This window comes from Etheostoma cragini, chromosome 14 (assembly GCF_013103735.1).
Source record: "Etheostoma cragini isolate CJK2018 chromosome 14, CSU_Ecrag_1.0, whole genome shotgun sequence".
NCBI classification, from domain to species: Eukaryota; Metazoa; Chordata; class Actinopteri; order Perciformes; family Percidae; genus Etheostoma; species Etheostoma cragini.
This window is the reverse complement of record NC_048420.1, coordinates 18,386,061-18,414,060: the sequence shown is the minus strand read 5'-3', so window position 1 is coordinate 18,414,060 and position 28,000 is coordinate 18,386,061. Positions and strand designations below refer to the sequence as shown.

General features: G+C 40.8%; 1 protein-coding gene across 4 annotated transcripts in view; it reads right to left on the bottom strand.

The window, feature by feature from the left end:
* Positions 1 to 28,000, bottom strand: part of LOC117956791 (exostosin-1c) — a 78,142-nt gene that overhangs the window by 35,170 nt on the left and 14,972 nt on the right. For all 4 annotated transcript variants that reach the window (XM_034892047.1, XM_034892046.1, XM_034892048.1 and 1 more), the window contains exon 2: positions 25,640 to 27,052. In XM_034892047.1, the coding sequence (XP_034747938.1) occupies positions 25,640 to 26,586 (947 nt within the window). In that variant the 5' untranslated portion in view covers positions 26,587 to 27,052. The remainder of the gene's footprint in view (positions 1 to 25,639; positions 27,053 to 28,000) is intronic.

Genomic DNA, 28,000 nt, shown 5'->3' with positions numbered 1-28,000 from the left:
ACACACACACACACACACACACACACACACACACACACACACACACACACACACAGGCTTGAGGCGGCTTGCTTATTGGCCGTGCTATCCTCAGCTTGTGCAGCTCTTGTGCAGTGAGATGAGGAGACAGTGGGTGCAGTGTGGAGGGACTGGCCTGACTCCAGTAACTCTCCAGAACATTCCATTGAGAGACCACTGGCTGACAGGCTGGATGGTTGCTGGTAGACACGCTATACAACAAACAGCAACAGCGGCTCTACATAATTCCTATAGAGAAAACAAAAAATCCACTGAAAGGAGATTAACCCACCTCATATTATTCCGGTGATCTCTGACAGTTATGCCTCATTTGGAACTACAAAAGGGTCTGCTAATGTTAAGGCTTGATTATGCTATAAGTGGAGAGGGGCCCTACTGATTCTATTACAATATTCAGGATAATTGTACAGGGATAAGTGTTCATTTTATGGTTCCCAAACATAAGCATTGTAATGACTGTTATGCTTGTATTAATGTTAAACCTCCTCCATCTAGTGGATTTTTACTATATTGACACAATTTGTGGAAATGCAAAACTTGTGGTACTGTATTTCTGACAGAAAAAGCAGTCAAACACAGCCACAAACAAAACACATAACTCGTATTTTCCACAAGTGCCAGCTGATGGCCAGACAGCATCTGATTAATCTCTAGTCAGCTTTTTATTTATTATTACATTTTTGTGCTTTTATATGCAAGCAATTCCTCCAAATCAGTTTGACAACTTAATGATATAGCAGCAGGGGTTAAACAAGGAATTGTTATGTGGACTTGGACTCAGCGGGATTCACAGCATACTGCAATAGTGACAGCAGTTACAGCTTTCTGACAAATGCAGATTCACAAAGCATTACAAAAAACTTTATGAGCAGTTTAAAGGGGCAATTTACTTCTAAGAATCACTTCATGTATGTAATGGCTGTAACAGACTTAACTAATCAACCAGAAAACCCTAAAAGACAAAGGCTCGCCCATTCATTTCTGGTTTGACTGACCTCTTCATGACTGACAGCATCTAACTGAATGGAGCTCCACGCCAACTGTTTCAAGTCTACACACATCAATCATGTCATTATGTGCTGAAACAACACAGAGTGGGTGGAGAGTGCCTGCAGTTATTTTAACCTGAAAGATAATGTGTCTTAATAGCTTAGCACTTTAGTAACCAGCATGTGAGTAACATTTGTTGAGTGTTCTGCGACAGAAACATCTATTTTAAGTTGACTGTAGAAATTCTGATGTTTTGTGGGTATTGTGAAGATTAGCAAGGAGGGTGAATCTATTTTATAGGTCAACAAGTTCACTGGTGGTTTCTAAGATTTATCTTTTGAATTTTTTGTTAAAAGGAATACTACTGTAATTTTGGGCATTTAACCTTTCAGGAGTTGAATGAGATGATCGATATCACTCTCATGTCAACATTAAATATGAAGGTACAGATAGCAGCTGGTTATCTTAGGTTATTGAACTAAGGTACTCCTTTAAGAAATAAAGGAAATGGCATAATTTCTGTATGTAACTAATTAAGTTATTTTCAGACACACATGCAATTACAAAGACATTAATAATGATAATAAAGCACTGGTAAACAGCAAACTGTGCAGTGTGGGTGGACAAGAACGCTCACAGCCATGACTGACTGTGTTTTAATGTGTTATTTTCTTGATACGTGGCAAAATGACATCAGTGTCATAGAGCTGTTAACCCTGCAGCACAGCTGCCGCAGCAACAGACGCCTGCTGCAGAAAACCATCGACAGATCAAACATTGACAGAAACTTAAGAGCAATTGTGTTGTACTTTTATTGATTCACCATGTATGTAGATGCGAAGATGTGTATGTGTTACAATGTGTATCTATTTGTGTTTGTCTGTATTTACTTTGTATCTGTTGGCAAGTGCGTGTGCATTACCCACAGCGGCATTGTGTTACAGACACAAGGTTTGAGGTGCACTGTGAATTCATAATGGCCATGTGATTAATGAGTAAATACACCAGTGACAACAGGAGTCCATACAAAATGATTGAACCCCACAGAGTTTGTTGTTGTTAATATAAAGCCTGTGTCTGTGTCTCAGTAAGTAACAGAGGATTTTATTCCCTCAGTGTCAGCCCTCTATTGACATACCTCCCACTGACGCTACCACAAACGCACTTACATTCACAGACACACATTTCCACTCCCTTCTCATTAACGCCTTCGCCCCTCAAACATCTGTCCCTGTCTGATGTCAGTTTAGCTGTGACCTGAATAACAATACATGGTGCAGTCTTGAGATACACACAGAGTCAGGTATTAAACAATAATTCTTTTATTTTTAAACTTGGACCTTATTTTCATAGGTTTGGCCAATGGTTCTAGTAATACTGAACTCAAAGTTATTGGCTAAGATCTGGAAATGTATGTAGGAAACATGATCACAGACCCCGAGGTTAGCCAAACCTTTTTGGAAGAGGAAACAAAGGCCAACAACTCAAAACTTTCTGGTTCAACCCTGGCCAACCATACTTGCTACTCACTGTTATTTTTCGCCACCAAAAAATTCCCCTTCTGACCTTGTTTTGGCAATGTGGCCATATTCCCAGGTCCAGATACATAAGTATTTTCTGGGCCTCTGACAATATCCCAAGGCTATACTTAATTGGGTGTCTGCATATACACATGTGTTCACACGCCAACAAAATTAAGCAAAAATAAAGTCCAATTAATATTTTCTGACTGTCTGTAAACAGCTCAAAAATTATGACCACCCTTGGGGACATGGGCAGATAAAAAAAATTACATCACACCAACCTTTTCGGCATAAATGTATGGAAATTATTAATTGGGCCAACAAATGTGTAAAACAACGTATGTAACCAACAACAGCTTTCATCAGTGATTCTCTGCAACTTCACTTTAAGATTTACATCAACATCCCACAGAGAAACCAACTCCTCAAATGTCTCTCTCCGTCTCTTTCTTTGAACCCAGAGGTTCACACACCCGTCACAGCTCTATCACTTCTTTTTCTGCTGAATCCTCTGCCTCCCACATTCTGTGGCAATACCAGGCCAATATTTCAGTCTCCTTTTAAATATTTCACATTCATTTGAACTAATTCACTCATTTTTAGCACTGGCATAAGCCACAATGCGCAGCAGAGCCCACACACCCGTGCAATACAAACACACACAAAATGAGGCATAAAGTTAATTAGACATGGAGCTGAGTAAGAGCCTCTTCCTGCTGTGACACAATCATCTTAGCAGCACCTCTCGGGGAGAGAGGGGTTGGGAGTATATGTGTTTGTTTCTTAATATACGTACTAACAAATAATACACCCACACACCGGCTTTTTATATATATATATATATATATATATATATATATATATATATATATATATACACACACACCTTCAAATGCATGCAGAAGCCGTAAAGATGAATCAGTATACACTCAGACAGATGTACATACACACACACAAAGAGATACAGTGATTCAGTATCTCAGTCTCAGTTCACTGCTATGAAACTACCTAAAACACAGCATTTAGACTTCATAAACGGCTCTCAGATGAATCATAAACATTGCAGTGAAAACATTCCAATGACTAACTCCCCTGACTTACTCTACCTCCTTCTCGCCAATCTGTTCCATCTTTCCTTAGATCAAGGTGAAGTTAGACCGCAGCAGGTTTGTCCAACATCGTCCTAGTAATATCTAAGCATGAACATGCACACACACACACAATCCTTCAGAAGTGTTGTCTAGTGATATTCCTTTGTTTACGCTGCTCTACCCAGCTGAGTGCAGCCTTAGCTCGGCCATGCTTTGAATTCAGAGCAGCTTCTTTACATCCACATACCCCACAACCCCTTTGTGTGTGTGTGTGTGTGTGTGTGTGTGTGTGTGTGTGTCTTCAATGATATATGTTATTCCTCTGAATATCTATAATTTCTTTTACCACAACCTTTTGCACACAACTATTTTTTGATTCACTACACATATTACTTCTGCATGTCACAAATAAACCTTTGAAATACACATATACTGTTCTACTACACTATTTTCTCATGTTTGTGTAATAGTTGCTGTGCCCAGCTGTTTAGGCAAATTACTTTTAAAAAAGGAAACCATATATTTGTGACCATTTTCTTGAACATCTCTGTTTCGGTAGAACTGAATAGGCTTGTAGCCACGTGGCAGAGCCTAACTGAGGCATTTGGAAAGTATTGAGCGGATGGACAAACACATTGTAAGACAAATTTGGATAACACAAGCCTTGTCTTTTAAATTCTTAGTAAATTGAATTCCAATAGCAAGCACATCTAGCACAGGTAAACACAAACACACACACATAGTGCTATCTTACTGAAAACAAAAGAAGCAGTATATGGTTTATGTAACTGCAGTATATAAAACACCCCTGAGAAATAAAAAAAGAATAAAGAAAACACCTTATGAGACATCAGTTTCTATTTCCTGAGACATTTCTGCCAGTAAATCTCTCTAACTCCTACTTTATTCTTTTCTGCTAAAACTTCCTACGTAAAACTACATGTTTTTTTTATTTTATTTCATACCAACCATTTTGACACGTTCAGACGGTCAGGGAGAACACAGATTATAATGTAGGAAAAAAAAACACTTGTCCTGTTCTTGTGTGAGGAGAAAAATGGAAGAAAACAAATGAAGCAACAGGGGAGGGGCTCAGGAGGGAGATGCCCAAATGTTTGTTTATGCCTAATTGGGTCACAGATGAGCCAGCGGCCATCTCAGATAAGTCTATCCAGAAGGAAGAAGACGAGCATGAAGGGAGGGAAGGCGATGGGGAATAGTTGCAGAGGAGAAAAGGTGATCAATTGTGATGTTTGAAAGAAGAATAGATGGAGAAAGTAAAGAAAAAGAAAGTAAGTAAGGGTGTGGGAAATAATATCGAGGGTGTGTAGAAGAGGGAGATGAAAGAGTGAGAAATTAAGGGAGAGGTAATAATGCCTCAGGGAAAGTGATATCAAGTAATTAAACAACAAGACTTGTGCAGCATGTGTGACCTACACTACAAAAGTCCTTAAACCCCGCTGATCACATTCAAAACAACACATTGACTCTAATTAGAGCAACATATTGGAGCTAATGTTCTAACTGAACTTGCCTAGTGGGCTCATAAAAGGTGCAGAAGTTATATACAAGCATACATAAAAGGGCATATCCAACAAATATGCAAATATGTTGCAATGCGTTGCTAGTGAATCGCCCACATACGAATGCTGAGATCAAAGTCGGTGACTAAATGGACAAAAAATGTTGACCAAGGAATTTTAAAAATGCATAGAGTGTAACACATGAGCTGAATTCATGCAGATACAGTTTGTACTGAAAACAAGACAACACTCATTGTTCTGTACAGTAAATCCAAGTTGTGGGAATGTTTTGCTCTCAACATGACCTCCTCAAATCAGTGCTGATGACCGTCAGTTTGTGGCACGATCAGAAAGGCGTCCTCCTGTCTCAATGATGCTAGTTTGAAACAAACCATGTGAGCAAATAATTAGTTTATATAAAGTAGGAACAGAAACAGGCACAGCAGCAGGTTATGGCCAAATCTTTTTAACCCCTGATGATTTAGTTAGAGTTAGATCATGATGGTTGGATGTCCTCTAGGTTTTCTGTTTTGCTATCACTTAATGTGTATTGTTTTAACCTTCTAATTATTAATCCTTTTGGCAAAGAAATTGAAAAAATATCAGCAACAATTGTTTGACAAATTTCTACTGTATGGTCTATGTATTTTAGTATGTTTTATGTTTAGTATCTTATGTTTAAGTCTATGTTTCACTTGTTTGAAAGACAAATTTCTCTTCAGGGACAATAAATTTAAAGTTGAAGTTGAGACCAAAGAAAGTAAGTGTAACCTTCATTTGGCTAACAAAACATAATTCATATTTTAGTTAGTAGAAAATCTGAAAAAACAGATCAGTTACGCTTATTATGTGGCAACGTTGGCTGAAAGTGACATAGAAAAACAGGAAAGTCAAGGATTCAGGTTTTGGGTGATGTCTAGACTAACTATCCTACCTCTGTAACAAACGCTATCATCACTATTCCTTCTTCCACCTCCATCATTTCATCAGAGAGAAATTCATTACATTCCTCTCCAGTTGTCCATCATCCACTCTCTCCTGGCATGAGTGACTTGTCTTGCTTTTTTAGTTTTTACACGTTAGTAAAAATTACAGTTCATTTTCACTCTTTTCAACTCAGCTTTCAATTTCCTGTGGGCGGCTGACGTCTGCTGGCATTGAAGGGGGATGATGTGAGGTAACTGATGTTGGCGTTTTCTGGGTTTGGGGGGGGGCGGACTGGGTTGGGGTGCTCTGTACAGGAACCCTCAAGCTTTTGGGTAAAGGTACAGAGAAGAGCGGGAGATGAAGTCCCTTCAGCTCCCGCCTCAGAAGCTGACATCTGAAAGATTAGTGGTTAATTTAGTCCGACGAGTTGACTGGCATGCAGGAAACAGCCCTCGAGCCAATCACAGTTTTGTTTGGTCTGAAAACAAGAGCAGAACTACAACAGCCTCTAGGGAGAGCTCACTGAATGAAACTAGACTGTAGCCAAAAGCAGCACAAACACTTCCTGACTCCACAGTTTGTCATCCCTCTCGCACATCTGGAAAAGCTAGATAAGGGATATGTAATGAAAACAAAGTGGTGATTGACACCTTGTGCGCTATGTGCACATTTAAAGCCATCTGAATTTACATTCTCAGGTGCAGATGGATGCACAAAAAGGTTGAGAGAAGCGGGGAAGTAATGGCGATACAGTATGTGACACTTGAAAACTGAATGAAAGAGGAGAGGAAAAACAGACAGAGAGGAAAAGGGATTTGCATGGAGAATTTTTAAAATGTCACGCCTCAGTAGGTCCATAAACACCCTTCTCTGACCTTGCCCCACACACACACACAATTTCTCTGGAGGGGACAGAGAAAGACAAGGTCTGACCACACACACACTGACCTCTTCACAAACACGACAGCTTTCCCCTTTGATAGCTCCATCAAAGAGAACTTTCTGCTTTTGAAAAGACATGTAAATAACCCTTCATTAGCATCAAACCGGTCATGGAAATCACATCAACGACACAGGTGACTTAGGTGTTCTTGGAGCAAGATCATGACATTGAAATTGCTTTCCAATTGCTTTGTTTGGTCTACTTATGTTGTACACCAAAAACAATCAAATATTTTGAAATTTTATAGTCAATCCATTTTTTTAGGAATAGTTGGACATGGAGAATGTGCCTATGTCCTTTCTTTGCTAAGAGTAAGATGAGGAGATTGATACAACTGCCATGTCTAAAAATTAATATACAGTACCTCCAGCAACCGGTAGGCTAATCTTAACATAAAATATAAAAAACGGGGTTAATAACTAGCATGGACCTGTCCAAAGATAACACAATCTGCCTTTATAGTTTTTTTTAGAGATGGAACATAAATTATAGCATCAGATTTTGTTGTCTTTGAGCTTTTTCATCGTTCCCTCGTATTCGTACTAAGCTAAAAGTGACATATTTAGCACACAGATATGAAGAGTGGTGTTAATATTCTTATCTCCCCTTTGGCAAGAAAGTACCTAAATAATAATAATTAAAAAAAAACATATTTTCCAAAACGTCTATTTTTTTTTAAATGTCTTTCTTTCTCTTTAGAGTTTATAAAATATAATGCTTTGCTGACCAAGAGGGCGGCTGAAGTAAACACTATGCATTGCGTTTATGATTTACTATATTGATGCACACAAGGTTGGCCTTGTGCCTTGCATTTAAGTATTATGGCAAAGAATATGTAAAATGTGTGTGCCCTCTGTACTTTGTGTGCAGTTTCATTTATCTTCTAAAAAAAATATCAATACAAAAATAAAAATATTTAAAAAAAAAATAGAAAATGAAAGTTGTCCATTTCAATGAATGGCTGAAAACCAGTATTCAGTTGTTATGTCTCTGCCCTTGGCAAAGTTATCACAGGCACAACTCTAATGGGTTTGTTTTAATTGTATCCACTGTGCTTCAGAGGTTGCCGCGCCTGGCATTCACATGATGAATGAGGGTAAAAATGAGCATTCTTATGTTGCAGTGAGGTTGCAAGGGACAGGAGACCTCTGAGCATCATGACCTAGAGCCTGTGTGTGTGCGAGTGTGTGTGTGTGTGTGTGTGTTTGTGTGCGTGCGTGCGAGTGTGTGAGAGAGACACAGATAAAGAGACTTCATTGCAGAAAAAACATACAAACCAGAAAACGAATATTTGACTTCATAGTTTTTGTCGAGTTGGCTGTTCTATTTGCCTCCGATTTGCTTTTTTTATATTAACATGGCAATAATAACCTCCATTCTCTATTTTTGTGAGGTGCTGCATCAATCAAAGCTTTGTTGCAAATGACCAATTCTAATCAAGAGCTACCTATGACTTAAAGAGGATCTTCACGATTGAACCCAGACCTCATTAGATATGTATACACATATATGGTTCCCTGGATGAGTGCCAAAGAATGAAGCGGGGAGGGGGGGGGGGGGGGGGGGGGGGGGGGGGGGGGGGGGGAGCAGCAAAGTTCTGTTTTTCCTCTACAACTTTGACAACGTGCACGCACGCACTTCTGAGAGCACTGCTAATCATTTAATCACTTTTACAAACTCAGTTTACTTGGCACTTATACTCTGGCGCTGTCATCATTAGCACCACCTGCTGAAGAGAAGAGTCTGCCTTTCCATTAGCCGGCAGCCACACTGCAGTGCAATTGAAGACTGAAGGGTTAAGCGTATCCGGTTGGGATGCTAGCTGACGGAGGCAGAGAGAAAGGCAACATTAAGGATGAACTAGTGCAATCAGCCCAAGGCAGAGCAGAGGCTGAGCAGGGTTCAGTGAATTAGCAATATATTTTCCCAGCATAGATCAATGGAGCATTACCGTAAGACAGAAAGGGAGATGGAAAGAGGGAGGGATGGTATAAGAGAGGGAGAAAAAAGACAAAGAGAGAGAGAGAGAGAGAGAGAGACAGTAACAAAATAATAATTTGTCTCTGCCTCAAGCATGCTTCCTCTCTCTTTCACTTTCAAATCCAACCAGTGATATTTTCAAAAACAGCACCAGGATGGCTAGTTTCCAGCCAATAATAACGGAGCAAAACCATTTCAATACAAACGAAGGCCTGATTATAGGCATAATCAATAATGACTGTGGCCAATGGCACTATTTTACACCCACGGCCAACTAGCCCACACACATCACACCAAACAGTTGCAGCATAATTTTTCAATAAAATCCGGATATTTTGTGTCACCATAACTGCAACCAAAAGCCTCTAAGGATGATATTGCTGTCTTTTGGCTGAGCTGGACACCAGTGTGGTGGCATACAGTTCAATAGAGTGCTGATATAACATCTTGAAATGCACAAGAGTTTGGCCACAATGGTTCACCAGAGGCAACTTATCATTAGGTCAAGATGCTCCTCTCCCTTACAGTTTCCCTTCATCATTTCAGAAAGAAATAAGCCCTTCGCTGACTTTCCCACACATTAAAATTGCCAAAGCTAGATAATCCAATACACTGGATTCTCATTTTTATTACATGAGTAAAATAATAATACAAGTGGCTTCATTCAGTATTATTGCATTATTCAAACAAGCAAGCCCAGTTGATCTAAATGTCAAGAAAAAAAGAAAGAACAGCTGCGGTAAGACACTAGATCCACAGCTTTAACCCGTCCTGTAGCTCTTCCTGACCTCTGAATGAAGATAATCTTTCTATAGCGATCAATAAAGGCCCACATGTTTAATCATCATTGCATTAACCTAAGCAGGAATCTGGCAGTAAGGGCACTCTCATGGGAAGTTGCATTTTATCGTACACTAACGTTGTTACTCCCCCTTGCTCATCTGCTGCAGTGGCTCTGTACTAAACCAATAGCTGCAACACCGAGAAACAGAGACTCGTTACCTAATTCATTCTCTCTTTTTGTGACTCCGTCGCTTTCACTAAACGGCTCTCCGTTACACACAGAACTGCTAATGAGTGCACACATGCACTAAACCTCTACCAAACCAATGGACCTTGTTGACCACATACAGAAACTTAGCCTACACAGAAAAAAGGTCCATGCCCCGTGGAGTATGGATTGCATTCAAGGGAGCATGCCTCAATTGATCACGGTACGTTTATTGGCTCCATGGATTCCCTTGAGTTCATGAGGCTCCAGAGGAGAAGGAAGAAGTGCAGAGACTGAATATAGATTCACTCTTCCACTGTCTGCTGAGCAGGCCTGGCTGCTCCATCAGCCTATACCCTATTAGAGGCCTTGATAGAGTGTGACAGAGTGTGCACAAGTGCTTGCATGTGCATAGTAAGTAAGCAGAAGCTGTGTGCTTGTTGGAAAAGGGAGTGTAATGCACTGCACAAAGAAAATATTAAATCAACTTGCAATTGCCTTTGTGTATCTAAATTATTCAAATGCCATCCACATTTTCTCTACTCCTCTTGTTGTTATTGAGAAATCAATACACTATTTTACCTAAATCTACCCCCTTTGCATCATGAAAAGAAAAGAGTGGATTCCACTTACATTTTTGACTGTGAGTGGTTGTGAATTACAAGTTTGTATGGCTTTCCCTATGTCTCCTGGCCTGTGTGTGTTTGTGTGGGTGCTCTTCAGCCGGGACATGGCTTTACAGTTGTTACCAGGCACACACAGGGGGCTAAAATTCTCATGTAGCTCTTATGACGCCATTTTGATGCTAACAAGCCATCACCTGCCGTTAGCGTTCCATTGTCATTCATTGTAGTGTCACATTTACAGTGAATAACTTTACATGTAAAGCGTTTAAAGACTAATTTTACATTGTTTATTTCTAAAGAAACACGACAATGTATAGAAGGCTCCATTACCTTGTACTTCACGTTATGGCTCTGTAGCAGAAATCTTTGTAAAAATAGGCTAATGTTAGAGATTTTACAGTACCCAACAGCTAACGATTGTGTCATAACCACACGACGTATTGTTGCATAGTAGAGGAATTACACAACAGTACAGGATAAGCTCACAGGCAGTTTTGACTTACTTTAGCTGTTTAGGTTCTGTTTTCGGTTCAAGTTCATTTGACGGCTGCGCAGTAACGCACAGCACTCAGCGGAAACATGCTTTTAATAACCTTCGCTGGTTTCTGTCTAGAGCAATGGGATCTGTTGGTATATTTCTTTAACTGTCTAAGAGCACACCTGACTTGCATTTTCCCTCAAGCTCAGTATAAGAAACCTTGCTCTCCACTCACTCATCGCCAGTTTGTTTTCACTCTCTATGCGCTAACTCTTCAGTCTTAAACTCCAGTGAAGAATCTGCTTTTGACCCATTGTTGTGCCTCTGCTGAAAATAACCTCACCTGTGTCTCTTCCATGAGACTGAGTCTGAATCTGCTTTTGGGGTCCAAACTAGAAGCGAATCGTTACATGAATGTAACCAAAACGGTTCACACACACCTGATCACATTACATGCTTATGGGTAGAAAGGCAAGGGAGATGGGGGATCAGCAGCAAAATAAACAACAGCGGAGCATTATAAAATGATCTAATAATAAAATTAAAAGAGGCAGAAATAGTGTATCTCTTTTCCTAAAGGGTAGAAAACAGAAATAGATAGTGGAAGTCGAGACAAAGAGACGGAAAAGAGGGAAGCATGTGAAGACTCATCTTACAGTAAGGGAGGGAAGGTCACTACATGGAGACAGAGTGCTCTGATTACTGGCACCCATGGACAGAGAGACAGAGTGAGAGGGATAACCGGTGGACAGCTGGAAACAGAAGCAGGGCTGAGCGCACACAGGACACTGCTGGCTGGGCAAACAGTAAGAAACATGAGCATGGGTGTGTGTCACTACATGCATCTTGTCTTGAGAGAACGATCAAGTGAAAGAAAGAGCAGCAGCAAAAACAGGAAAAGAGAAAGAGTGTTAAGGGGCACACGAGGGGTGTGTCCGTATGAGTGTAATTCTGTGCTTGGCACTGGGTGAAAGGCTGGGAGTGATACTGAATGCCATTACAGGACTGTTAGAGGTCATTATAGTAGATGCCAACAGCAAGCTAATAGTAGAAATGGTATAAACATATACCTGAAGGCAATAAATACACCAGGTTGAAGATGAATGACTCTAAGAAGAGTGACAGAGTGTGAGGTACAGTGTGGAGGAGTACATCTTATATCCTTTTTTATTTTTAGCCATGCTCCAAACCAAAATATCCCTTAGCTTTATTGTTATGACATTTTATACAGAAATTTGTGGTCCCCACCTGATGATTCCATGTGACTTTGATGATCCCCTGACTTTTTATCAGGCTCCACTAGTTGAACAATTTGAAAACCTCAACATCTATTGGATTGAATGGTTCCGACATTCATGGTTCCCAGATGATGTATCCCAATGACTATAGTGGTACCCTGACTTCTCCTCTAGCAACATACTTTAATCAGCCTTGACTGTACTTTGTGTTTAGTGCTAATTAGCAAATGTCAGCATGCTAACATACTAAACTAAACATCAGTGGGTCAGCATGGCCACTTTAAGCATGTTAATGTTGATGTTAGCATTTAGCTCAAAGCACCATTGTGCCGCACAGAGCTGCCAGCATGGCCATAGACTGTAGACCCATTTGATTCATTTGAATCATTTAAAGGATATAGCAGTGGATTAGAATGAGTTAGGGCCTGCAATGAAGGAGCTCACTGTGCAGAGTTTTTAATCGAGAGAGACTTTTAGGTAGAGCAGGCGGATGCAACATAAAGCCTATTTTTCACACGACGCGCAGACCTGACAAACTGTGTATATCCGGCACAGTGCCATTTGGAGGAAGACTGTTTTGCAGTGTGCTGTAGGTGAGTGTTCAGTCTGACAAGGAAGTGCAGCAGGCCATACATCATACACTCTGAGGTGCAACTGTGGTTTGCAGGGTTTTTGTCTATTGTGCAGTTTCAGAGAGACTACAGCGCAGACGACATTTTGAGAGCAACTAAGGGGTAATTTCGACTCATTCCCTCTTTCTCTCTCGACTAGTTTCTCATTCATCAAAGGTGATGAGGAGTGAGACAGGCGAGAGGTACAGAGCGATCCCAGCGCAGCTATCATTAAATAAGAGTTCAACACCAGACCTCATGAGTAATTCATGATCTTCTACACATTCTTCATTTGTTAGGTAGCAGAATAAAAGCCCTTATCTGGGGCACACATACCAAATAATCTACTGTTGGGTTTGGCAACAGTGACGCACACAAAAACACACTTGTGCACGCACTTTCCAACTTGTGATGAGTGGATTACATTTCAATAGAAGCAACAAAACAGGTGAGGCTCCTTAAAAACGTAATTATTATTCTGTCTCTCTATGCACTTTAGTAAAACTACAAGAAAAAATAAATTTGATAAGGATTTTATAATTTATGAGGTCCCCCTTTACAGTTTAGGCAGTGGTTTACGCCCTTTTTCCAAGCAGCAGTATTGGACGAAGAGGTGTTGGCTGAGCAGCACAGCGGAAGGAGCACAGTAGGTCCGATTTCAAAACCTCTCTGACATTCAAGAAGTTAAAGCTTTAGCACGTAACTTTTACCCACATCCGTTACAGTCAAGCCATTGCCAAATTAGTTGTTACAAAGCTAATTACAGTAAGACTATCAGCTCCACACAACTTTCTCTGTATTTCTCAGTATGACTAAACTATGAAGTTTGTGTTATCAGGTGACTTTCCCGAGTAAAAGGTCTAGTGAAGACAATTACTTCTTCTGAAGAGTCCATCCATCCATCTGTTGTTTTTCATCCTCTGCGTACTCCTTGGCTTCTAGCAACTGCTTAGAGGAGGGGTTGGGGCTGCACATAGTCACGTAAGGCTTGTATCAAGTGGATGCACCGACAGTTTTGTTGTCATTACTTAGAATTCCTCATGGAAGCGTCAAAAACTACGCACTATAGCTTTAAGAGAACATGTGCTGCTAAAACAGGTGCCTTTCCCAAACTGCTCACATATTAATTAAACTCCTTTATCACCAGTATGATAAGTACTCCTCAGATAATAGCATGAAAGACAGGTCAGATTCCAACAAAGTCTGAACAATCTGTTATCTAATACAAATGCTATTTCATAATACTTTAGGTGACGTTAAAGTGGAACACAGAAGGCTTCCTGGACTGTCCCAAATGGAACATCAGAAACATGCCTGCCCAAAAACCTCAATCAAGACATCCGTAATAGAAAAATAGATATGTGCCTCACAGAAAAAACACATTCATTATACAAGCCGTGCTGTAAATGCTCCAATAAAGGACAACATATGGGTAAAATAATTAAGCAATACACATGGAGGGTTATGAAATAGTTTGCATTACAAAATCCTGGTTGCTTAGACGGGTTCTCATCCAAATCCCAGTTTAACCCCAATACCCCCTGCGTTATTAAAAACCAGGGTAGATCATTCTAACGCTGACAGTGCAGCATATATTAGTGAGTCCTTTGAACCTTCTAGTGCTCGGATTATCAATATGTATCAGTCATTCATCTCAAGACCAACCAATCGGAGTGCTTCACGCTACATCAAAGAGAGTTATTAAAAAGCCTTTTCATCTTACTGCAAACTTACTACACAATATTTTTTGACCTAATTTTACAGCATGTATCTCCGGCAATGTAGGGGTAATGTGAGAAAGTGCTTAAAAAATCTTCAGAATGTGTTTGGGAAAACCTAATTGAAGCAAAATCTGGTCTGAGTGCTGTGTGTCTGTAAGTAATGATTTGGCTGCTGGCTTCTTCTCCACATTAATGGGTTGAACTTCTAAAACAGTTTCTGCATATCTTTCTTGTAAGGTTGAGAATTTTTTTTTAACGTAATTCAAAAAGTTAATTATCCAATTGTGCCTTCCACTTTCCCCCTACATCTATTATCCCTTTCTCAAAGATCAGGAAACCAAGAAGAGAAATCACTAATCTCTCATCTTCTTTGCCTCCGTAATCTTTAAACCATAGACTTTTACAGTGTGGGGTGAGGTCAAGGTCAAAGAGATGCTATCAAAAACCAGTAAACAGAAATCCAGGCCACTGAGCAGAGGTTTAGCTCCTTAACTGCATAAGGAATGCGAAATGTCTTCCTCCACATCTCTCTCTTTCTCTCTCCCAACTGCACTGTCAAAGTTTTTACGCTCCAGTTGGCCTGGACAAAAGCGAGCAAGGTCGCCAGAGGCTTTTCCTGCTATGATCGCTGTGGTGTTAGCCGGGGTTGATCAAGGGCCCATTAGGACACAGAATGGGCAACCATTAAGAGGACATCCACACTAGTGAAAGAGCCCCCAGGCCAAACGGCCTTCCTTAAGAAACCTGATAGGTGCTTGACAGACTGGAGCTGCCCACTCAGTATATCCCGCAGTTTTAAAGAGAAAACAAAGCATGAGCTGAGATAATTGAGAAATGAGGAGCTGGTAGTGAAAAATGCATGCTTTTCCCGTGTGAAACTCGTGATTCTCAAAAGCAGTGCAGTCAGCAAGTGGTACAGAGCAACCTTTTCCAAACCTCCGACACCCAAACAGGCAGAATAAACAACTGTTCATAGTGTGAGGTCTATTAAATGATGAACTAAATGTTCCTGTTATATTCAATTATTTTAAACAACACTTGTAAATTGCTGCGTGGGGGCTGAAATCTAACGTAGGCCAGACAGAAATAGTGGTGTAAAGAATACCAAAAAACACCTTAAGTGGGACTTTTACATCCTCTGCACAGGTAGCCAACTGCTGGGTGGAGTGTGTATGAGATTGAAAAGTATTGGACGCAGGCCACCAGAAGGACATAAGATAGAGGGGGACTTTGAGTCTGGCCCAGCCGGAGTCATTACAGCCAATGAAATTTTCAAGCTCCAAGCCTGAAACTAACAATTATTTTACATCCGCACCAATCATGACAATCAGCTATCAAAAATGAATCATCACTTTGAACTGATGTGAAAAGAACACAATGACAAAAAAGCAACATCACAAAATGTTCTGCAAATCTGCACAAACCAGATCAATCTGGAAAGAACAGAACACCCAGCGCCTGATAAAATGGACACTATTAAAAATTCTGCAATACCCATTTCCTGTTACCCATACCCATACAGTTTCCATAAACCTACAGTGTGCACGTGAAAATGTGCCCGAATATGACCCAAATTAGTCAAGAAAATCACGCTGGGTCAGGCTGCATACATCCTTTCAGAATTTAATTTCCTCACAAGCTCACAAACCAGATATTACCCATCGCAGCTCCTCCTCTTCTGTAAAACCAGAAACCTAAATTATATTTACTTATGTCAACATGGTTTCTGTATTTATTTTAATTCTAAAAACAAAAAATCATGCAAAAATGTTCAAATCTCCAATCTCCCATTGGTGTTTTGTCCTGCATGTTATTACATTTGGCTTTGGTTACCCTTCTGCTCTGGACTATTTCTGGTAAAAAATGCTAATACTCGTACTGTCATATCAGTGTGACACAGATCCCCTACTGTAACTGCACAGCTCCCTTAATAAATTTTACCTGGATTAAACAGCTCTTCAAAGCATTTCATATAAATTGAGCTTATGCCTGCCAAGACTTTCCACTAGTCGTTATTTGCTTCCTGTGATCTGTGAGCTACTATTGCCTCCAAAGTCCTTAAGAAGATCAGTCGCAATGATTTTTAAATCATCACTTCTTTCACATATGTCTGTAATAAGTGAATACAGTGAGTATTACAGTATTAGCTGCACTATATGACTAGATTTTATGAGTGCATGGAAAGACGTTTTGGTAGAAACCCAGTAGAGGCCTAACTGTTAATACAGATATTCATTAATCCTTTGCACAAACTTTTGTATTCTTACTATTGTGCAAAGTCTGGCAGCCGGGGCCAAAATTCTGCAGTACTTTCCCAAAAATGTTTTAATTAATTAAATAATTGCAATAACAACTAAGAATTTGACGTAACCTGACCAGCTGAAACCCGGCCTCAAAAAATCTAAGGTGTAATCCCAAAATGACATATCATGCATCAACACCTACCCTTACCTGTCTGATACAAAATTTGAAGCTACAGACAGCCAGCAGCAGGGTAAGCTTAGCTCAGAACAGGGATTGGAAATGGTGAACAAAATCAACCTACCAGCACCTCTAAAGCTTTTAACTACAATGCAAGATCTTGTTTGTTTTTCATCAGTACAAAAAAGAAAGTGTAAAAATTATAATTCGGGACTGGAGTCTCTTCAGGTTGCCTCGCCTAACCCAAAAACCGAACCCTAACCCTCACATGAGATTTTGTTGCTTTTTTTTAAATTTATTTTATTTTATTTTTTTATTTCAAACTTAACTACAAAGTTTTGGAAAATAGGATGACAACGGGCCAGCTGCCTCTATACAAGAGGACTTTTCAAACCTCATGGGATGGGACACATGGTGTCAGAGAAGGAATGCATGGATTAACAAGTGAGAGCAAAGAAGGGATTGTTCATCACTGTTTTCGAGTATGCATATGTGCATCCATGTGCATGTAACCAACACAATAGCGTGTGAAACAATTGTGTGTAACACCACAGACAAAGCTGTGCTGTCAAAAAAAGTTTGCCTTCATGGAAAAGCAGGGGTCTGTTGATGAATTATGCATACCAGAGCTAAGAAATATTGTAGGAGCCTTGCACTGAAGTGTAGGAGGACTTTGTAAAGTACAGTCTGAAATAAAAAGTGAGAGAGCAGGAGGAGGACAAGATGTTGGGAGAAAAGCAACGGGGTTGTGAGGTGTGAGTTAGAGACAGAGTGAGAATAGTTATTAGAAGTTGAAAAACCGGTGAACACCCATTCCACATTGTGTGACTTCCCATAGGTAAAGCCAGGGTGTGGCAGAAATGCCACCGGGCATTTTCCTTCTCTGATCATGTTTCTGTATGACAAACACTGTTAAAGGGATCCAGAGCTTGTACAACACAAAGCTGTTGAGACCTTGATTGCCTCATGAGGTGGTGTCACTGTTTTTTTGCCAGAGCGTAAACAACTGTAAACAACAAGCTTTTGTCACATTGAATGCCCTCAGACTGGACAGATATATTATATTTTTGAGAAATGGAGAATTGAAACTGACAAGAAACTCCAACTGAAACAGCAGCATGTAGGAAGCGGGAGGCTATAAATATGACTCAAGTTTTCAAACAGAGAGCAGCGGTTGAGAGAACAATGAAGGGATGAAGATTTAACCACAAACATTTAATGAGAAATGACAAGCAGGTCGCAACTGGCTTGCATTTGACCAAGGATACACCATTTCTCAACACTAAGGAATGAAAGCTGTGGTAGTCTGGGGAGCTGCAGTAGAAGACTCTCGGCCAACACTGAGCACTCCTCCAAGTTAACGTTACAGCCAAAGAAATCACTCCCATCAGTTGAAGTGAAGTTAAAATGGATTTCGAGACTCTCATAGTTGCAGCTAAAACAATAATGAAAAACCCAAACCTAACAAATGATTCCTTGGCCAAAGTATCATATGTCCAGCAGAATTCATGGAATTCAGATGTTAGGATATCTGGCAAAAAATAAATAACATGGCTTGGCAAAATAAAACTGTGGTCTGGATGTAATAGCACGATACAAATTGACTCTGAAGTCACCATTGATGAAGTTTTTAAAATGTATTCAGTTATATTCCTTTAACTCCTGTGACCGTATTAAACTCTTTGAGGTTCTGCAACCACTTTGATTGACATCAAATATATTTTGGTTTTAACCAAAGAATTTAAAAAAAATAAAAAAGTAGACTAAATTTACAATCAATTATAGGTTTTCCCTTCCCAATTTTAAGGTGATAAACAATTTAGAAGACAAAACACAACCAAACAAAAGTTTTGTTTGCGTTTTAACTTGGATTTTTGGAAAGGGTTATCTATTACACATCCAAAAATTCATGGAGCAACATTAGTATTTATATAGAGTCGTGTTTCTGGCCACCTGAAGAACTCTCCTGTTAGCTCCGGTCTGATCTCACCAACTACTGTATGTTCACCAGCTATGGCTGCTAACGTTGTCTATCTTTTGGTGCTGAGCAGGTAGTGTACAATGGATTCACATACACATTTTTCTTTGTTGAACAGAGCCTCCTGCTACAGCTGAAAACAATGCTGAAGAGTGCGGCAAGAGTGAACCAAAACACTGAAGCTGTGTGTCGTAACACCCAAACAAGATGCTAAAATGCTACATAGAGCTATGTGTGAGGAATTGCAGAGCAGGGTGATGGTTCTCTTTGGGTTCATCACTATGAGTAACCCCTTTCACTTTACACACCATCATTTGATCCATTGTTGATAACCGTAGCTTTAAAGAAAAACAATCAATCGATCAGCTACAAATCAGCTACATTGGCCAGTGAGACAACAGGTGAATGTCATGCCTCCCGTTCAACCTTTGCTGTACTGTTGGAGCACTCTGTGACTTGATTAATATTTTTGACCAGACTTCACAAAAGCACAGTGGAAGCAAGAAAGACTCATGTGTGGGATTGAAAAAATACGAGCTGGAGAAGAGGAAAACGAACGGAGGACGGAGTGTACAAGTGCCAAAGAGTCACAAGCCTGCCTCTCAATTCCAAGTATTCTAAACAGAGACGGCAGAGGGTGGCCACACAAACCACACACACACACACACACTCAGACCACAGCATCTTCAGAGGTACAATTTCACAGGCCCTAATTACAGTGGACTGCAGCGTTTCTTATTTGGTTTGCCAAAATCTCAAATCGCACACACTCTCGTCTAGCGTTTACAGACCCACACAACACACACAACTGTGCTTGCATGCACGTAACCTAGTAATTCAAAAATGTATATGTGCAGAACTAGTAACTACACAGCAATGGGGGGGCTTTTTTATGTCTGCCAGCAGATAACAATGACACTGTTTTCCTTTCCCTTGCTGATTCAGGTTTCACACACACCACACTGAAATCAGAATTATTATACTGTATTTACATGCACATGACAGCATAGAAGTCTGCAAATTACATATGCATGGAAGCATTTCTAAAGTATTTCCATGCCGCAACATTCTTGCAGTTGTGTTTTGTCTGATTAGTATGCTGCATTCATCCTGAACAGGTTTTAATGTCTGATTGCTCGCTCTTTCAACAACCTTGAGTTCCTTCAACTAGGGGCATTAATAATGACCCATTGGTTTTCAACACCAGCCCTTATGCGCCAAGGCCATTTTAGACAAACAGGGCATTAGAGCATTGTGCCATTACACATCCTTCATGTCACTTCAATCCCCCCCCTCCCATCCTGCCCATCTCTGTTCAACCCCAGTTCCCCCTCACCTGAGAACTTTGGATTTTCTGTGGTACGTTTTGTATCTCCTAAGTATCCCTCTCTTTCTTCCTCCCCTCTTTTTTTTTTCACACTCTTGCTCATTTACATTCACTGTACAATGCACGTTTCTCTTCCCTTTCTAAGAGAATTCTCTAAAGTAAGGGAAACTAGGCCATTAGGCTGCAGCACAGCTTCTCCCTTGCTTCAAGTATCCCCTTTCTTCTAATTCCCTTTTTCTCAACTCTCTTTTTCTTAGACTTTGTCACCCTCCCGCTTGCCCCATTTCATTCTCGCTTTTTCCGTCAGTTGCCTGCAGTATCCATCGCTGTTTTTCACAATTTTTTGTAATTTTTATTACATGACATTCTCCTTTTCTTCATTTCTCTCTTGCTGCTCCTATTGCCTTGGGTACCACTGTGTCCTACCTCCAACTTGTCTCTTTGCTACTTCATTCTGTTTTCTCTCCTATCATCCATATCCATGCACACGCACACACTCAAACTTACACACCCAATTCGATAGACCCAAAAAATATTTCCAGGCACCTTCTGTTCCTATTCAGATTTCTTTTTCCTTATGGCACATTTTAATGGGATTTCTGGGTGCCATTTACCAATTATTCTATACTTTAAAATAGTAAAATTGCGTTAATAGACATGGCAGGGGCAAAGGTATTTAAACCTAATCCGTTTTAAAAAATGATTCTGCTAATAACCTTGGAGGTATTATCATTGTTTCATAAAGCCAAAAGAGTGTGCATTCGGCAGCCATTCAGCAGTGCAGGAAAAAGACATAGAAGGAAAGCTTTTCAATGCTTTAGACTGCTGTTTGATAGTGAGGGGCACAGTAATGTGGTTTAAAACAATCAGTCTAAATGGGAAAATGTGTCTTTATCCAACATGGGTTGAACAAAGGTTGAAGACTACTTTGTTTTGATGAATAGGCATCTTTGTTGGGGATGATTCAGGATAACCCAGAGACCCACTAAGAACAAATTTCAATAGAACTTTATTCAACCAGGGAAATATGCACTATGAAGCCCACTGAAAGCCTGATCTTTGGCTTATAGAGTAACTTGGATGCTGTTTCTAGAAAGAGATGTTGCTACAGAATATTTTTTAATTTTCAATGCTGTGAGGACCACAAAAACATTCCATCCCCACTTTTGGGTTGCAGTGAAGGCAGACATCTCAGCTTTAAAATAATTCAAAACCTTGGCAAAAAAAACAAAAGTAAAAAACTACCAGCAGGTCCATGACTAAATATCAAAGGTATAGAAAATAAAAATGCTTTGGGTGATATGGGTGAAGCAACTCTTTCATTGTTAAATTGTTCAGCAGTAATGTGTAAGGAACTAGAGTGGCAGATTGAATTGACTGATGATCAACGATTAACCTACTGTATGATCTGATGTGATAAGAAGTGTGGTGTGGTTAGTAGACCAATGTCTTACTGTCTGAAAGATAATAAAATACAATCAGGCCAGTTTGAGTAATAGATCAATATGTTTCAAAGTGCTCATATTATCCTAATTTTCAGGTTCATAATTGTATTAAGAGGTTGCACAAAAATAGGTGGATGTAGTTTCATTTTCAAATAACAGTTTTAGCTACCAAGCAAGGCATCAAACTTGTGTCCCATCTCCTCTCTAGGTACAGCACATGCGCAGTACCTAGGTAAGGACTACTAACTAGTCAGTTGCATATGTGAGGGTGTGCCCTGCCAGCAGCTAGGAGAGTATAGTGCTGTGTTGTTTTTTTTACACAAAACTCACAATGTCTCCTGTAAAGGGGTGTAGAAAAACATGTTTGCAGTGAACCCTACCTTAAACTCAAACACAAGTTAAACAACACTAATTACATATAATTAGTATTGTTATTATTACTATGCCATTTTTGCGGCCGTCACTTTACAGCACAATTCATTTTCTTATCAATCTAAGTAGGGGGGTGGGATGTTAAGGTTTTAATTTGGGTGGGAAAATGATGTCAGTCTTTTGAGCTATCCCCCTTTCTCCTAACCCTTCCTCCCCTCCCCCCTCTTGTGCCCTTTGTCCATTGATTGCTGTGTTGTCCAGGTCCCTCAGGGCTAATCTGCTAGTGTACCAGATGCATGGGCACATTAACCTGGTGCCACCTTCTAAGAGCCTCACTGACTGTGACACAGTCTCTCTTAAACGCAGTCACAATCTCATGCATTTCTAGCAGTGACAGTCACACGCACACGATCACTTGGTGACGTGGAATTATTATTTGCATGCTGCTTTTTTTGCAGGTGCAGGATTTTTGCCAGAAACTGAAGAGAGAAGACTAAAAGGAAAGAATAGAAAGATTGAAGGTAAGACATACGAGAGAGGGAGGAAATGGTAGCAGCCAGATGCAGAGGTGAGGGTGTGTCTCTACATGGCTTTTAAACAGAAACCTTGCTCATGCAGTTTGTTTATTTTTGTCCTTTTTTCTTTGTCTTTTTGATCTTTTTGTATCCACGGTCTTCATGCTCTCCCCTCTGAAATCCCCTTCTTCTCTCACCAAAAGGAGATTCAAAGGATGCAAAACAAGAGGTGGACCCTCACCTTCCCTCACTGCTCCCACCTCACATCCCTGCTTCACCTAGCATTTTGTGTTTTTCTAACAAATGGCAGCTGTCCCTCACATTACCTCCCCCATTCACACCCTTACGCCCTAAGACCCATAAGCATATCCAAATCTACTGCAAAATACCGCATGGGACCTCCCCCACTATCCTCCCCACCCCACGCACTCCCTGCCCACCCGGGTGTCTGAGTAGCGGGCTGTGTGGAATAAATGAGCTCTTTCATACAGTGTTGAGCAGCTCCATCCCTTTGCTGCCCAGCCCAATGTAAACAAGCCTACGGTGGCTAGTTATAGGCCACATGAGGAAGGACTGTGCATGGATCAGAACCATCACCTAACGGCTTTTCCCGGGGTAAATTAAATTTGAAAACATACTTGCTTTGAGCATGCTTCTGACAGCACATGAAAACAACTTCTACCTCCAGGTGCCTTAGATCTAAATAGGGGTTTAGCTGTTTGCTTCTCTTATGCCAGAAAAGTTCCATCAGTCCAACAGAGAGGAGAATTTCAGAGATGCAGATGCAAGTTCTAAATATAAACACTGCTAAACCCTATACCGGATTCAGTCAATAAGGAAATAATCTTCATCCTAAACGTAATGTTTTATTCATTTTTTAATAAAACATTAAAATATATAGTTTCATGTCACTTATGAACATGAGTTCTCTTGACTTGAAGGGCTGTGTGATGACTTGAATGAATTCAGAGCCAACCCCCTATCCTAACTTAGCTGGGCTTGTCCAGTCTCGAGTGCAGTGAGGGGCTATAGATGTTCAGACCAATTTTGGGGAAAAACAACAGAAAACCAATGCTGTTTTTATTGAGACCAAAAAACAAGCCATAGTATTTACACGCCTTGATGACCCACTGCCTTTGACTTCACTTTATTCCGTTTCTGTTTTTCGTACTATGAAACAGACAATAAATTAAGTCCAAAATTCTAAAAATTGTGTTTCTCTATGCATCGTCTTAAAATGAAATAATAGCATTGTTGATAGTTTTTCCAATTGTTGCTTAGCGGTCTTAAACTGTCGAGGAATCTACTCAAACTTTAATAGACATTGTGGTGTGGCTCTAACTCCTTATTCTCATTTGTCTCATCTATCACTAGAATTCATCGTCTCCTGTCTCTGAATGTTCTGCACTATCCTTGGGATCTGTGTATGAATGGACAGGCAAAGACTTTATACCGAGGAGCTCTGTCAGCACTTCAGAGACTTTAATTGCAAAGTGTAAGTTAAGCAAGTGAAATGAAACAAAGGGGCTGTGTTAAAGAACGGATATAGCTCCTCTATGTCAATAATGTAATAACTATCGTAAATAATAATAGAAGATGATGGCTTTGCATGAACCTAACCTTTAGTGGTCCTTCTTTGTCATCGTTGTCCACCCCACACAAATATACTATTGCAATTAGATAAAACCAAGATTTTAAAGCTATTTTACATCTAATATTAATTCCCAGAGAATTTGCATAACAATTTTACAATCAAAGAAAGTTTTTAGGTTCATGTATCTATTTCCATCTGTTTTCAAATCACTATCTGAGCTACAATGAGCCAGTAGAAGAACAGTACTGAGAGGATGAGACATGTTTGCCAAGCTGCTGCTGCTGCAACATGTATTAGCCAGACGGGTGTGTTTCCTAAAGCTTTTCATTATTAACTCAACAATGGCGCTCACATACTTGAAAACCACTCTGTGGCCTCAACAGCCCATAGGGCGGCTGAAATGGAAATATAGAGTAGATGGTATAAATGTCTGTACAAACCGTTTTCAAACCCCGACAAAAGTCATATGCTTAAATTAGTTGGCTTGAATAAATCACTGCTCCAAAGCATTGCAGATGTTGCTGGACTCTTATTTCCCAATGCCCTTTGTCACCTCCACCCCCATTCAATCAGTTGAATGGGGGTGGAGGTGACATCAACTAATTTAAAACGTAGGTGGAAAAGGCAAGCTTCTCACCTATGCAACAACTACAGCAAAAACACCTTTGGAAAATATGAACAGACTGATTTACAAATATAATAACCATTCACACACCAGACAGCAGTTTGTTTTCTCTTAGTTGACAAAAGATTTCACAAAGACATTCTTTGTGGTGACCTTTGCTTTGGCAATTGTAAATAATAAGCTGTCTTTGTTTTATTGTAGTACACACCCAAATACAAAATGGAAAGGACTGCATGGGCACGTTTTTTCAAAATACTAATTTCTTATTACACGTTGAGCAAATTACAACCAACGTTTAATACAACAATTGATCTAAATAGTGACCTAAATCTAAATTTCCAGGGACTTAAGTGGGTGTCTAAAATCTTTGATCTTGAATTCAACTGACAAACATAATAAACCTAACCAAAAAGAGACAAAAACAACCATTGGGACCAAAAAACAACACCTCATTCTGCTTTTAGAAAAGCCGTGACATTACATCTAAAAACACCAATAAAACAGCATGTAAAGTTCAAATACAAAGTCAAAAGTAGTCTTTCCTATAAAAAAAAAAAAAAGACTCTTGACACTCTGTTTCCCATAAATTCATGTTTAGCACCATACTCATGCACACCTTGCTTCTCGTTTTAACATCACCTCATTACTGTCTTCCCCACTGGCCACATGACCCCCGCTTACCTCTCATATTCCAGGTTGTCATGGTCACAGCGGGCGTCTTTGTGCTTTTCCCAGTCCTTCCCGTGGCGGCACGTTGTCAACGACACAATGTCCTTTCCATTGTGAATGTGATGAAGAGCGTTTCTGGTGTCTGAGCCGATGCCAGTCAGATAACGCTTCCCCTTGAACATCAGCAGGTACTTCCTTCGTGGTGGTATGGTGTTCCTCACCAGCCAGCCCCGCTCTCCACCCTTCTGCGGGTGATCCTTTGAAAACAGCGGAATGGAGACGTCAAAGCTTGGCCTGAAATGTTCTGTGTTGAGGCTGGCTTTGGCTAAGATGGCCTGGCCGATGTTGAAGCCCAGGTCCTCTGTGTAGTTAGGCCAGGTGCCTGAGTACAGGTTGAAGATCAGGTGGTTCCGCCCGTCATTCCACAGTGGGTAACCACGGATACGTTCATCCACATTAGGCACAAACTGTCCTGATAGCTGGTCCCGATCTAAGGTGTCTATCCCGAGCACGAACAGGCATGCTTCACGGGGGTCTGATGTGTAGTACCGGGACTCCGCTATGGACGTCAGGATCTTCTTGTAGCTTTCAGACATGTGATCATTTTTCTCTGAAGGATATATATACACCCTAAACCCTTCCCTGCCTCTACGGCGACACCGCGAGAAGTCAAAACAGGTCTCCATGCGGCAGCGACTGTCCTTATAAATGGCAGACCATGCCTGACGGCGCTGGCGGGGCGACTCAGCCGTCCCGGGGTCAGTCTGGAGCTCATCCAGGTGGGCATAGCGGGGCAGGAAGGCCCTGTCGGTCCAGTTGGGCCAGGGGCGCACCAATTCACCCCGATGGCGTGTCAGCAGCCGAAGGAAACGTAGCTGGACTCCTCCACCCCAGTAAAAGAGGACCAGCCAGCAGCACGCACACAAGCCCAGCAGAACATACTTCTTACGCGCCTGCATGGGGGCCTGTCACAGTCTCTTTTTTACGCTCTGTCTCTCTCTCACTCGCGTCCTCTGTTTTTCTTCTCCTCTGCCCCTCAGCTTTGTGGCCTCACAGGGGCGGGGGACTGACTTTTGATCTCTAACAAGGAGGTTCTAACGAAAGACAATGCGTTAACAAGGACATCACTGCTTCTGAGGATGGCCCAGTCCACTTTGCCATTTAGGATGACGCAATCTGAGTTACTGTTTCCCCTATGTCAGTCTCTTTCTGCCTTCCCCATTTGCTCTCCAATGCACTCTCAGATGTGTTTATTCGCTTGTGTCTGCTGTGGCATGCGTTGCTGCTGCTTCTTCTGCTGCCTCTGTGTGCATTTCTTCCACTGCCCAGCCTGGTTGAGGGTGATGAAGGGTGATTTTTCTGCTCTCTCAGGCCAAGCTTGCTGCCTCATGGTGCCTGGCGCGACTGCTGTCTGCAGAGCCCCTCCTGGGGAGAAGTAAACAAACAAGAATACAGATCAGTACACAGACAGAGTTGCTGCTCTGCAACCAACACGGAGACATGCTCTGGCATTAATTATGAAACTGCTGTCTCAAGAGATGCCATAATTAACACTTTGAGTTCTCCGATGGGTATGAGCTTTTATTTGCTTTTCATTTGGCATCCATAATCTGTAACCCCAATCACATTTAATACATATACTGTATATAATCAAGTAGCAGTACAATTGCACTGCTGGGTAATGTTTCACAGGAAGCAGAGGATTTTAAACTGTCATAATCCTTCTTTGGCTCTAGCTCATGAAGAAAAAACTGAGAAAAGTACAACTCAGTGCACTTTCAAAAAGGCATCCATCCCTGATTTGCCACACACAAAAAAACATCTCTTCAAGTCCACCATCTTTCTTTCTCCACATTCCTGTAAAAAAGATGGATTTGTACAGGCTCATTTGTACTGGAAGAGTCATAGACAGGACTAGATATTATCATGCTCTTCAAGCTCCAGCTGAACTGAGCCAGATACAGTTGAGGTGAAGGGAAGGAGAAAATAAGAAAGTGTTTAGCATCTTAAATGGAGATTTGAAAACGCAGAAGTAAAATAGAGCAACTTTATGGCTCTGAAACGTCCGTTCACCTCGGAGAGGAGTGAAGGCTTCTTTTGTTACGACTGCAAACTCAAGTTTTTTCAGCCTTATATTTTTTACCACAGATTCCCCCCATAACTTCCCAACGTGTACAGTATACCGGTGTGTGTGTGTGTGTGTGTGTGCGCGCGTGTGTGTGTGTGTAGAACGCCTCACAGTGAAGGGCAGTGTTTGCACTGCCAGCTGCCACACAAAGGCAGCTTTCAGGTCTCACCTGGCCGCGCTCTCTCTCTCTCTCTCTCCCTCTCTCTCCCTCTCTCTGTACCTCTCATTCACATTCCCGGTGTCTG